The 14,482-nt window shown below is 41.4% G+C and overlaps 1 protein-coding gene across 2 annotated transcripts in view; it reads right to left on the bottom strand.

The window, feature by feature from the left end:
- PARP8 (poly(ADP-ribose) polymerase family member 8) overlaps window positions 1–14,356 on the bottom strand; it is a gene marked incomplete at its 3' end in the record, with an annotated part of 122,478 nt that extends 108,122 nt beyond the window's left edge. For both annotated transcript variants that reach the window (XM_080362292.1, XM_080362291.1), the window contains exons 1-2: window positions 14,137–14,356; window positions 13,345–13,399 (exon numbers count right to left, since the gene is read on the bottom strand). In XM_080362292.1, the coding sequence (XP_080218418.1) occupies window positions 13,345–13,399; window positions 14,137–14,227 (146 nt within the window). In that variant the 5' untranslated portion in view covers window positions 14,228–14,356. The remainder of the gene's footprint in view (window positions 1–13,344; window positions 13,400–14,136) is intronic.
- Window positions 14,357–14,482: the final 126 nt, after the last annotated feature.

Here is a 14,482-nt window from a genome sequence, read left to right on the forward strand (position 1 = left end):
CTTGTCCTGTCACTTGCTACTTGGGAGTAGAGAGCAACACCCTCCATGCTACAATCTCCTTTCAGGTAGTTGTAGACAGTGATAAGGTCTCCCCTCAGCCTCCTTTTCTCCAGGCTGAACAGCCCCAGTTCCCTCAGCCGCTCCTCGTCGGACTGGTGCTCCAGGCCCCTCAGCAGCTTCATCACCCTCCTCTGCACTCTCTCTAGTACCTCAATGTCCTTCCTCAATGTCCTTCTTATGATGAGGGGCCCGAAGCTGAACACAGGATCTGAGGTGCAGCCTCACTAGCACCAAGTACAGTGGCACTATCTCTTCTCTAGTCCTGCTGGCCACACTATTCCTGATACAAGCCAGGATGCTGTTGGCCTTTTTGGCCACCTGGGCACACTGCTGGCTCATCTTCAGCTGCTGTCAATCAACACCCCCAGATCCCTCTCTGCCAGGCAGCTTTCCAGCCACTCTTACCTGAGCCTGTAGCACTGCCTGGGGTTGTTGTGACCCAAGTGCAGGACCTGGCCCTTGGCCTTGTTGAACCTCATACAATTGGCCTCAGCCCAATGATCCAGCTGGTCCAGATCCCTCTGTATGGCCTTCCTACCCTCCAGCAGATCAATGCTCCCATCCAATTTGGTGTCATCTGCGAACTTACTGAGGGTGCACTCAATCCCCTCATCCAGATCATTGATAAAGAGATTAAACAGAACTGGCCCCAATACTGAGCCCTGGGGAACACCCTGGTGGTGACCGGCCACCAACTGGATTTGGCTCCTTTCACTACAACTCTTTGGGCCCAGCCATCCAGCCAGTTCTTTATCCACCGGAGAGCACATCCGTCCAGGCCATGAGCTGCCAGCTTCTCCAGGAGAATGCTGTGGGATATGGTGTCAAAGGCTTTGCTGAAGCCTAAGTATACAAAATCCACAGCCTTTCCCCCATCTGCTAGGTGAGTCACCTCTGCCACCCTCTAGGCCACTAGGGCAGTTTACAAGGAAGCTGAGTGCAAAATTCATTTGCATGGACACTTAAAAAAAAACGCACACAGATTTGAATCAGAAGAAAAATTAGAAGAAAAAAAAAAAAGGGTTCTTATTATGGAGAGCTCAGATGTGTTCAGAGCTGTCAAATCTCTGAGGAAGAAGAAATGACAGAATGCTGAAGACAAAGCTGACAACACTTGTCTAAAATCAACGTGCATGCATGCATTAGATATGGTCTGGAGTGGCTGCATATGCTGCAGGTTTGTGCATGCCAGATTACTATATAAAATTAGCAATGGAAAAGAGATACTCTGCTTAGCTCCTCTCCAGGAGAAAATATTTTATGCATAACCTGAAGGACTTGGAGCCCTCTGGGAAGCAGAGGCAATGAGAAAGGTTTGTGATCCATCTTCAACTCTTCCAAATTTCACAGACACTGAATTCACAGAATTCCTTCCATTTGCCTGATTATCATCTTGACGGCAACAAAAGATTCACCCCTTCTCCACGTTATTTCACTGAAGTAGTTAATTATGTGTTTTACCTGACCTGACTCCCGCTGAAGGGTCCTGTGTAACTATGAGATCTGCTTGTCCCGACACAGGAGGAGAGCAGTAATTCGGGAGCGCAGGCTCCCATGGCAGTCTGCCAGGCTTTATGCACAAGAGTTTCACCCCCCCTCCATCTACGGGGTTGTGCAGGGCACAGCCCATGGCCGTTCCTCCGCCTGTACCTACTGGCACCCCACCCTGCCAGATTTCCTGTGCCTATACGGCTGGTGATCTGCACAACAAGCAAATCTGATTTTCAAGCCTGACCCTTAAAAAACCACAGACATACCCAAGAAATCCAGCTCACATTAGTGAAACTCTACCAACAGGTCTGCAACAGGATGAGTCTTTCATCTGTCACTTCTAGATTAATAATCACAAATCAAAGGAGAAGCCAACCAAGGAGAACCTCAAACAGCATCACAGATGGCAAAAAGTGACACTCAGCCAGTTATATTACGGAACAAATACATGAAAAGAACATTGTCTTGATCCCCAAAGCACGTAGTGAACACCCAGAAAGTTCAGAATGACCATTAATATCACCACACACCTAAAGAAATGTGCATTGTCACTGATGGAAATATCAGAATGTTTCCTGTATTTGGGGGAGCAGAATCAAAAGACAGTGGCTGAAGAGAGACTCCTAAAGGTCCATAAATAGTGCTTTTTAAGGAGTAAGTCGCCTGTAAAATGAAGAATGGGAAACTGTATAAAGCAACATCTATTTTTTTTTTTCACAGTTCTATTGAAAAGACATTCTGTAATGCTCAAGAGCATACAACTTTCATTGGTTCAAGCTAAAATGTGTTCTTACACCTGTGCAGCATCTACAGTGAAAGATCTGAAATACATACTGTTTCTAAATATCTCTGTCCAGTCTTACTTAGGTACAACAGAAATCTCAAAAATAACCCAGCTGAAAGAGATTTTTAAATGTAAATCAGCAAACAACTCAGGCTGCAGCTGCAATTATTTCAGCAGTGATTTTTTTTCTACCCACCCACATATTAGACACCAAAACCAGAGTAACGAACAGCAACGAACATGTGATCACTCTGATTAACAGTCTGAGCACCCATTATTACTCTTGTAAAACCTCCCAAGAATTGAAATGAGCATTTCAGGATATATATGTATAACCTGAAGAGAACTGGGAGTTAAGTGATCTACAGCTGTTTGATGTTGTTAACCTGCATACTCCAGTTGTTTAATACCAACTATTCCACGTCTGTCCTCTTCAACAGTATGAACACAACAGATCCCAGTTTTTGTCAGCATAAAACAGTACGCAGAGCACCTCTGGAAAAGGTGAAAAGAAGGGTGGAAAATGACAAGTTGGGAAGGAATGGAAAGACAATTCTAAGAAGCCTATGCTCTCCAGTGGCACAGTCGAAATGGAAATGGCATGGACAGGGCTGGTGTGAAACCTTCTCCAACTTCTACAGATTGAAGTCATCGTTATCTTTCAAGGGGGAGTGCAGAGGTGGTATTGCCTGTGGGACAAGACCTTTCTTGTGCCAGAGGGATCCTGTGGGAGCATCTACATTGCCCACAGAGAGGCAATGTAGCACCTTAGCACTGAAATGAAAGAGACCACTGTGTTGTCTTGTCTAGTGCCTTTCCTCATGGCATTGAACCACATGCAAACCTGAGACCCAAGTGCCACTCTGATGAGAGCACCTGTTTGCTACATGAGCAAACTTTTCGAGTCTCTACCACTTCAGGCAACTTTGCCCCACTTTGGTCCCCCCCGCTTTAAGTACAAGCCACTCTCAAATAACATAATTTATATCATGTCACTTCATCATCTTCCATGAAGCTTGTCCTTACCTGTCACCTAAAATGCAAACACAATGTGTAATTTCATTTTGGTATGTAACTAATCATGCACGTATTAAACTGTTCTATGAGAAGTCAATGAAGATAACATACTGCATTTATATTTAGCTTTGCTCCATTTAAACTTCCTTAACAAGATGAATATAATTATAGACAGGTCCTCAGTGCTAAGCGTTGGCACAGCTTCACTGAATTCCATGGCAATTTGTCAATTTAAATTAGCTGAGAATATGGTAAAATGTTACATCAGAAGTAACTTGGGACAAAATACAGGTGGGAATACGCTGTAAGTAGGCAGAGCGATGGTAAAATGCTCATCAATACGAGCAATTTATGATGGTTTGCTCAGCACTTATATCAAGAGTTCTGCAACTGTTACATACACTGAAATATGCTGGAAACATGCTTTAGAAATTGTCATGACAGACAAGACATGCCACTTTTCATGGTGGTATTTCAAAGACTTGACCCACTGTGCTGTTGGCTGATTATGTCTTACTAATAGGGGAAATGAGGAAGGAATTTGTAGCCAGAGTAAAAGCTTTTCTTGACCCTAGACGATGATTGTTTTACGTTCTCCATGAGCAAAATCAATAGCTTTTGTAATTTTTGTCCTGACTTATGTAACTGCAACTCCTGTCCTCTTTACGGGCAGCAAATGCCTAACCTGCATTAGCACACCGGGAGGCCAGCATCCTCCACACATCCACGCCTGCCTCGAAGCCAGACAGCACTAGATGTAAAGGATATTTACACTCCATATCTCTGTGTGTTTGTCATCCTTAGCAAAGGTCAGGTTTTAGCTGAACTACAGGATGAATGTGTTTCTTCACGCCTTAAATAAAGGCATGCACTTTTATGAGGTAGTATTTTTTAATATCTACTTATTGATGTTTAAACACAGAAACAGTATAGTAAGCAATTATTCATCACAAGAGGGACAATCTGAAGTACGTAAAGGCTTATGAGTAAAATATAAATTCAGATACAGAAGGAGCCTAGAGTCTCCCTCCACACATCTACTCCCTACAGTGTGGTTCAAATGGAGAATGCATTTATTTTAATTCACTACATATAGCTAAAACTAATAAATACTAGAATTTATCGCAATTTGTCATTTTAAATAAGAATATCAAACAAATAAATAAAATGTAACAGTCAAAACATGGACTTGAAATGTCCTTAGATTACCCAGCAAAATACCTTAACCAGAAGAACTAAAGTGGTGGCTGCTAATCCCATGCAATTTTACTTCAGTCATGAAGGTAGAACAGCTCTAACCAACACTGAAATTTGCTGTAAAAATTCCATCAACAGCTAAATGTGGCATGGGGAACATGTAGAAATCAGGGCTGTATGCCAAAGGCAATGCTGCTCACGCATTACCCAAAGATTAAAAAAAAGAAAAGTATGTGCACTTAGGTCTGCTAAAAGCAAGACAGCTTGCATCTTTGGTGGGCTGAGTATTGTCCCTCCTTAATTCATACTCCAGAGACCAACACTAAAGTAATTTAAAACTTCTGTTGGCCTGAGTTAACAAAACTGGTGTATGCCCAAGGAGACTCTTGCAGATATTATGTTCCTCCTGTTGCCACCTAAACATATCCAATTTCAGTGTTCTTGTCATCCACTGATAAAATGTGAGGCCTTCTTCAACACATAAGCCTACAAGTCCTACTGAAATTTTATGCCCAGCCTAACAAACATTGTTCTACAGGATGGTTAAAAGTTTTTACAGCAACATAATTCCCCAATATTATAGCTTTTTAAAATAAAGGAATTAATAAGCTCAGTTATCAGCTGTAACTCCATTAGACCTACAACCACATATGAAAGATTTCATGTCAGATTCATAGAACCGTATTAACCAGTAGACTATGTAATTCCCTACTTACCTACTAAGGAAGGCTGTTGACAGTGTCCATAACTGCCACACTAAGGTATTAACCAAGTATGTTTTCCAGAAATTTTAGATATTTGAAGGTTATATTTTTATTCAAAATACTGTAAAACTCTTTTTTTTTCTTTTTTCTTTTTTTTTTTTTTATTTAATGTTTTCACTGTTAATAGTTATAGCTACAAAAAACTCTGACATCATCTTGGGTCTCAGCTTAAGATTTAATACTGATTCGGAGTGAGTGACAGGTAAAGACGTTTTCATGTAGCCCAGCAAATTACCTTCTTAAAAGAGGACATTTAACAACCAGGTTTTCAAATGCTAAGGCTAAAAAGACAAAGGAAGAAAAGAACAGTTTTGACAACTGGCCTTCTGTGTGTGCCCTCTGCAACACCAGCAACTTGCTAAGAATGCATGAGAGCAAGCCTTTTTCCTTGGATAAATTGCAGTTCTCCCACCATCCAGGACGGTACTCAAAAATGAGAACAGATGTGCAAAGATGGCAGAAAACAGAATTCTGGTCTTCATAACTGCCCCGCAGGTGAAAAAAAAAGTTATTCAGATTGCCATTCACTAGGAGGAGTCAGGGCCAAATAAAAAAATCAGCAGTATCGCTGTGGACCCGAGTGAGCTTCACCACGTCAGTGGAGTTACTCTGGATTTATACAGATGTAAGTGAGATCAAGCAGTTGACTATCAGCAAGTACTGTTATGACAATGAAGTGCTTCCTGGTTTTAACACCTTTATAAATGCCAGGTCCTATTCTGACAAAAGAGCGTCCTCATTATTTTAATGTATGATTATTTTAATGTATTATTATTGCAGGGTGAGAACTCCCCAACAAAGATTAATTTTTCAACATTAAGGAAAAATAATTAGTGAGAATGAGTGATACCACAAAATAAAACCCCAACCAACCAAACAAAAAAACCCACCTCTATCATTTGAAGAAAAGCTAATGACCTGGAATACTATATCTAACCCATACGCTATTTTTTGTACTTCAGAGCAAATGCTGTCTGTCACAAACACCTTATTGGGTAGAAACATGGCAGATGAATGGTGCAAACAGCACGTACGATGACATTCAGCCCTTGCAGCAGGGGGACGCGATGTCTGACATAGAGCTCCCTGGGGACCACGAGTCCTCCCAGGAGAAGTCTGACTCATAAAAGCAACCATTGTTCCTGGTCCTTGGGCAAAGCTCCTTCCTGCTCCTCCTGCCATAGAAGCGGGATGGATGCAATCTTGTGTGAGCATGCAAAAGCCTGTCAGGGGAACGAGATGTTATTTCTGCACCTTGTTTAGTCCTTTCAGTGAGATTTCCTAGCTACTGCTGCACAGGATAGTAGGCGTTTGAGTCTATTTTATGCTGTTAAAAGGAGCTCCTTTTCCTCAGATGAGGTCAGTTCAATGAAACATCTGTAAAAATCTTCACCCTCCTGTAGCAAGGAGGACATTAATTCTTAAGAGCTGTCCTCTTAAATGGGATTTATTTAATGCCAGGGCAGAATTATACATTGGAGTTTTTCCTACATTTACTCACATTTCATCCCTTTCTTAGTTTTAATTGTAACTAAAGTGAACTCTCCCAGCAGTTTAAAATTGACTTTCCCTCTAGGTGCTGAAACATATTAAACTGGGTATTTTGACTCTGAGTGATTAAACTGTGATTCAAATGAGAATTTGTATTCTGCACAGTAAGTAATCCATGGAAAAAGTATGCCAAGAGGTATTATATTCTCTTCAACTTTTTATTTATGAGCATTGAAAAATATGGGAAATTATTAGAGGCTAACAGGAAAAGCCAGAAATAGTATTAGTCTCAATACAGAGAAAAGTGATAGAAATTAATTTTGTCAGAGTGAACTCTGCTTTCAAATTGATTTGTCTTATCACATTAACACTTTAACAATGACAGCTTACAGGTCTATTTTTAAATACTTAATATGTTAAAATATGTGATGAAAGCAGAGAAAGAATAAGTTACTGAAAACGCTGCATGTGAACACATTCAACACTCTCCCCAGCTCTGTGCTGGTGAACCATTCAAACAGCAGTGCATACGTTTGTACGAGAAAAACACCTGCATGAAGACTGTGATGCTTTTTTAAAGTGTTAAGCAACACAAAGTAATGCCAAGACCACTATGTGGTGTGGGAGTTCAGCACTTCTGAAAACTAGATCAGTCATTTAAGTGTCTACAAACATACTTTTCTCACAGAAAGGTAGATATTGACCATTTGAATGTATTGTTCTCAGTATCGGTACAGTACGCAGCTGAAAGAGGACAGGCACTCACTTCACCAGACTGGTAAGACATCTCCAGAACACCATACTCTCCCTGAAGTATGTGATTTTTACAAAATAGGTTAATTTCAGACAACGCTGATTTTCTAACAGCAAAACAAGAAGGATCTGTCAGACACAGTACCATCTAAAAAAGGTGAGCTCAATATGACCATGTGTAGAAGTGTTGATTTTGCTTTTCACAAACCCTCAACATTGAACTTAATGACTCTTTTACTACAATGTTCTACTAGGTGTCTTTTTAGGATGAATCATTTGTTAAATCACACCTACTGAATTTCTTATAGTACCTATCAAAAAACTATCTATAGGAATGTATGTGTAGGTTCCATGTACGTAACACACACTGTCAATATTAGAAGGCAGTATAAAGTCAGAATAGGAATACACAGAAAGGAAAATGCTTGTCTTAAAGAGATTTTAACACTGAAACTTAATTAATACCTGATAAAAAACTCCTTTTTAAAAGTACCTAAGGCTGTATTCAATGTTACTTCATCTACAGAATCTTTAGTGAAGAAATGAAAATCACAATGCTTGCCATGCTATAGCTAAACTAGATTCATCTCATACCATAGATTTCTCTCCTAGGAAATGGTACTGTCCCAGCAAAAATGTTAAGCTATATTTGATAGAAAAGCTAAATTGAAAGATGATGTACAATCTTCCAGCCATTTTGAAACAGCAATAAACAGACAGCTAAATAGAACCTGTGTATCTAGTTTTCACCCCTCTCTTACTGTAGCATGGGTAGATTTTAGGAATGTAATTACATATATAATAACCTGAACACAAAGTTAAGCACAGCCATCAGCAACAGAAGATGAACTTGTATCTTGTATTCAGCCCTTCCTAAGCACTGTGTAAAACTGATTCCAGCTAAAACCATTCAAAGCAATGGATCCCACAAGAATCATCTCCTTGACTTCTTATATCACACTTCCATGGACACTTTCATCTGATGTAAGCCACCACTGCTTCTAAAGGAACAGTCCAGCCTCCTCCTCCCTAACACTGCATAGCAAATAAACACACTGCCATGCAGTGAACCAGACAGAAGTTAAAACTAGCCTATCCAAAAATGGTTGTTCCTAAACTGGATCATTTTGGAAAGCAAAGAAAAAAATGTTCAGAAAGGTGATGCATTTTGATATTTTCTGAGGGACACAATTTTATGTTTTGGTTTAAAACTACTTTTCAATTCTCCCTCCCCTTTTTGCTACAGTATATATAAATAAAGCATACATTTTAAGATAAAAACTCACTTTAATTAGCCCCAAACCATTTTTCCTCACAGGTTTTTTTTTGTACTGAAGACTTTCAGCGTTATCAGAGCAATACCACAGTTTCAAAATTATTCACCAAATGGAATCTTTCATGGAGGCAGTCTTATTAAATTCACATAAGTAGCAATAGGGCATAACACTAAAGGGGAAAAAAAGGTTATCTGTATCTATTTGTCATCAAGTGGTTCAAACACCTGGTAGACATAATGTGCTAGGACTTCAGATAGTGGTTTTAGTCTCTAGCTACAGAAAGCCACAAGAAATTTACTTACTCTTCAAGTGGCACAGCTCCCAGCTGTGAAATATTTCACTGCTACAGTACGGTGGGAATTAATTCATCAGTTTACAGGAGAACTTTTGATGCAACAATATTAAGCACTGTGTCTAGGCTCTTGGACAGAAAACTAAAAGCCAAATATTCAAAATCAAAACAGCCCAAGTTAACTATGTGTCATTACTGTAAGCAAAAATAAACAATTACTTCAGACCGAAACGCGACTTTCCTTGCTTGTTCAGAACTGCCATTGCTATGATCATTGTACTGAAGTAAGGAAAGCAGAACACGAGTCCACTGTGGAAATAGGAGATGGGAATTTTAATGACAAAATTAATTTGTGTGTTCAGTTCTTGCAGGTCTTACATGTATTTTTTTTACAATATGTTGCAGTATTAGATCTGTTCTCATGCACGGCCTTATTGTTATTGCCCCTTGCTGCCAGTGAGAGTTAAATATATATTTGAATGAAGAGGTATTTCAGGACTGATATGATGTCCTTGTTTAGCCTCAGAAAAAAAAAAAGGGGGGGGGGGGGGGGCTAGGGAGAAAAACACTAAAAAAAGAAATGCCTTTTTTCAGGAGACTCAGGCACTGCTTCTATGTAAACCATGTCAAATGACATATAAAGACAACACAACTTCAGGGCATCATATTTTTCTTTGCAAGATGACAGATCAGCAATTCTGCTCAGTCTGTACGGTTTCTGGAGGAGCAGTGTTTCATACAGGAACATGAAATAAGAAAAATGAAACAAGAGATCATTAAAACAAACAAACAAAAAAAAAAAACAAAAAAAGCACCACCACACCTCAGCTCACATTAATATCCTTTTCAGATCCTGCAGTAAAAAGCATAAAAAAATCCAGCCATTTCTGACATTCTGCCAGATGTAGTTAGAGTAAATCTTGCACAGTCACAGCACCTGAATGAACACCTCACTTTGTAAGAAATCTATCACCCTACTTACTGCTTTCTGACAATGGAATTAAAAGTTATTAAACTGATCAACAATCCACCCCATAATTAGTGCCCACATTATGCACAAAGATGTGCTTCCCTATAAAATTGCTAGTTACATTGTTCCCAAACCAGGAAGCATCTCTGCAGTGTCAAACAACACAAAAAATTCGGAAGTGTGAACGCAAGTGCATTAGAAAAAAAAAATATAGTACAGTTGAAATTTAACTTAATTACATAGGTAAAGGTTTATTTATGATAATTCAGACAATACAAATATATTCATATTTACAGAGATTCTCCCATTTTAACTTTACTATGGGAATACAAGTGATTACAAATGTGCTCCGGTTCAGGCCTATCTACTTAGATTGATCTGCAGCATAGTTATGTATTACCTCAATATTTGAATAGTACTAATGTAGGAAGAGGTTGTGCAATCAATCCAAGCAACAAGGAAAAATCAGATAAAGTTAGAGAAGTTGGCACCAAGAAGAAAAATCTCACACAGATAAACTTAACAGCTTCAAGAACAAACACAAATAAACCTTAGGTCCTCATCACAACTGAGATAGCACTGGTACACAAACTGCCATAGACATACCGATCTACTGAGAATCTGGCTCTGAGTTTATAAATTAAGACCACTGATAAATGGACTTCATGGGCACTAGAGTTAACCACAGTATGCAGAGGAAAACCCCAAGTACTGTTTATTATCTGTTATTATCTTCATGTTCCTTTTTACGAGGCTAAGACAAAGAATCCTCCTTCTGAAGGCCTTTCTTTCAAGGCTTTCTGCTCTTCTATCTAACCACCATGGCTAAACAAAGCCATACTACACATTGACCTAAAGGAACATCTAAAGGAAACAAAGCATGAAAAATACTTAGTTCCAAGCACGGCTAATGCATGCTAAAGTAGTGTGATCTTCCCTGCACATCATTTCTACTCTTACTCATTGAAATCTGTTTCTCAGTTTGAATATTCACCCAGTGATCATCCACCCCTTTGACCATTACTCGAAAGCCCGTGCTTCTGTCAGTTTGAAAAAAGAAGTCATTGGGCTGAGTATCTAAAATAACTGGACAAGGCCTGTTGGCTGATACTCAGGTCTACGATCAGGAGATAACAGAGGTTCTGCCGTTTAGGGACAATTCCTGAGTGCAACAGTCAAAAAATGGGGTCACCACTCAGGAAGTCCACAGCTGTGGCAGTGGCAGTGAGACAAAAATCATGGCAATCAAGCCAAATGCAAGCAAAAGATCCTTACACTCTCCAAAACTGTTACCACATACAAGTCACCGCTGCTGACCCTGTCTGGAGACTTGCCTGAACACCACACATGGAGCGGTACAGCTGCTGCTCAGCCAGCCCCTTCTCCAACGAGAAACCACTAACTCATCTTCAATGTGAGAAACTCAAGTTCGGCTCTTAATAGTCAAGGCCTAGGGTTTTCATTTTACGTACTTCACAAGAGAGCTTACTACCATCAGCCTGCCACTGAGTATACCATTGCACACTAAGGATATTGTAAAACAACCTTCTAAATCACAATACAAACGGGAAGAGAACATGAAACCTTTATGTCAAAGGATGCTTTTTAAATGTCCTTCAAATGTGAAAAGGAAAGTGAAATTTGAATATGCTGTAAGTACCAACCCACTTTCACCAATTTCTGCAAGCATAACATTTGTTTCTTAATTCAGTTTGAATTTTCAAGGTCCTGAGGCTAGTTTCCAGTCAACAGTTTCCAAAGCAAATGCTGGCCCAAGTTAAAATTTTAGGCTGCGGCACGTAAGGCCCTCTTCTGTCTCTCGTTGTAGAAGTAAGGACACTCTGTTTCAACATTTCTAAACCAGTTTGCTTGCCATCAGTTATGCCCTTAGGGCTTTCACTTTAATCAGCTTGAAAAATTGAAACAATAGACAGGTTTCACTTCCTGGTTTCTGCTGCAACATTCGATTGAGAAAGCAGTGCAAAGTAAGTTTCAAATTCAATTGTTTCAGTAGCATAATAAATAATATTTCTGCTAGATATTTTTTTACTGTGTCAAGCCTTTCCAGATTGTCTTTTAAAACAAGACCAAAACAAAACATATGCTAACACCCTATGTGAAAGAGTACACTACAAGCAACCTGAAAATAGACAGATTCTCAGCTACTGGTGAACTATTCTACACTGAAAATGACAAAAGTTGTCTTTTCCTTTAGTAGGAAGAAGCAGGGCAGTGAGGTGGGAAAACATTTTTCTGAGCAATGTCACAGCCCGGGGACCATCTGGGAGCCTGGCTCTGCAGCCAGGCCCTGAAGCACGCACAGGGGAGAATCAATGGCCGCACTGAAAGGTTCACTTGCAAGGAACACAGTATTGTAACCTGACATACCCTGGGAAAGAAAAACAATTGCCAGCATTACCAGACTGACTGAGGGAAAAATAAAGAAAAAGAAAACACAAGACTTCTTGCCAAGTCTAGTAAAATTCAGCTAAAAGAACGACAAAACGACGAGGCATTTACTGTTAGCACCTTATTAAGTAAAAGGTAACTAAGAGTCAGGGAAACGAAAAAGATGGGTGTTCAAGGTTTTACATATATTTCCCTTTGAAAACAAACAACAAATGATGAAATATAATTTAAAAATGTGTACATGCACAATCCAGCTTATAACCAAAACCCTGGAACCACTCAGAAATAATATTTATACTAATATTCAATAAAAGCATTTTTTAGCCTTATAAGCTATACTGACATTTCACTTAATGTCTCAGGAATTTGATTTGGTGAATTGTAGACAGTCTTGTATCTGTCATGGGACTAAATATGGTTTCCATTCAAGAGAATAAGGTCCTGATGTGAAATTTGGCCTATTTGTTATTTAAATTGTAACTTTTCCCAGTTTTTTAATATTAATTAACTTTATATCATATATTGATACCTTCACAGTGTTCCACTTAAGTTTACGTCCAGCAGAAATTCTATGTATCCACATAGATTAAAAAAGTACAACAGTGAAGCCCCACAAAGCAGCACTCAGAGGAGAGCTTCCAGTAACTAGGATCACATTTCTGATCACCTCCCTCAACACTTCCTCCTGAGTTTACCTGTGCGCGAAGGCAAATGATTTACTGATCCTCCTTGCAAAAGGAAAGGAAACAAAAAAGCCTGACATGGTATTGAAGCACTGTACCTCACTGCCAGCAGGAAATGCAGGGAGTCATTACTGTAAGAAAAAAACAAAACAGTACCTTTTGGAGCCTCCAATATAGGTGAAGGTGAAGGTGGAGTCTGAGTACCTGAAATCTGAAAGACAAAAGAGCTGCGTTATTACAACTTGTCTTTATTTTGGCTGAAAAAGCCCAAGTTTTACAGCTACCGACAGGGGGGTGGATGGAGGGGGAGCCGGGGTGAATCAGAGGAAATGCAGCATCTCTCCCCCCCCCCGCCCCTCGCAACAAGTGCCCGGTGCTATGGCAACAGCAGGGATTTCCAGTTGTCAGAAACGGCAACAGGCAGCCACAAGCCCGGCTCCTGCGACGGCTCATCACGGCCGGCAAAGCCAAATAAACCCCAAAAGCCCGGGCGAGGGGGAGTGTTTGCACGGCACGGGGGGCCGCTGGCCGCTGGTCATGCCCCCGGCCCTGAAGCCGGGCGGGTGTGCGGGGATAAAGGCAGGACCCAGCCTGGCCGCCAGGCAAACGGCCGCGTAGCGCCCGCCGGCGGAAAAAGCACCAGGGCTACGCTGGGCGCTCGCCCTAGCAGCTGCGGGCTGCGCCAGGCAGCGGGGGCACACACACGGGCACACATACCAGCCCGGGGTGTCCCCCCCCGCCCTTCCCGGCCGGCGCCTGGTCGCATCTGCCCTCACATGCCCTCGGAAGGGTAGGGCAGGGAGGAATAAGAAGGCGGAGGGCAGCCACACGCCGGCTCGGCGACGGCTCCCGGGAACGACGGCGAAGGGCACGGGCACAGCGGGGTCTGGGGCGGGCGGCGGCAGCAGCATCCGTGCCGCCAACCTGGCGCCTGGGAGGGATACTCACCTGCAAACAGGCAGTCCTTCTCCGCCTTGCACTTTTGGATCACAACGTCAATATCCTTCTGAATCCTCTCTTGTCTTGAACACATCCCCATGAAATAAATCCCAGGGGCAAAAAAAAAGGCAGCCTTTATTCCCACCCCGCTGCCAGTTTTCAATATTCAGTCTGAAAGATGGACCCTGGGGCTGGCGAGCTGGAGTCTCCCCGGCGGCCCGGAGGGATCCGTTCGGCCGGCTGGAGGACGGAGGAGGAAGGCGGTGGGAGCCGATGTTGCATGCCCAGATGTGCCCGCCCAGATGTGCGGCCGCTGCCAGTGAACGGCAATTTCCTCACAATGGATCCAGCGGAG

The sequence above is a fragment of the Nesoenas mayeri genome (genome assembly GCF_963082525.1).
Source record: "Nesoenas mayeri genome assembly, chromosome: Z".
Lineage (NCBI taxonomy): Eukaryota > Metazoa > Chordata > Aves > Columbiformes > Columbidae > Nesoenas > Nesoenas mayeri.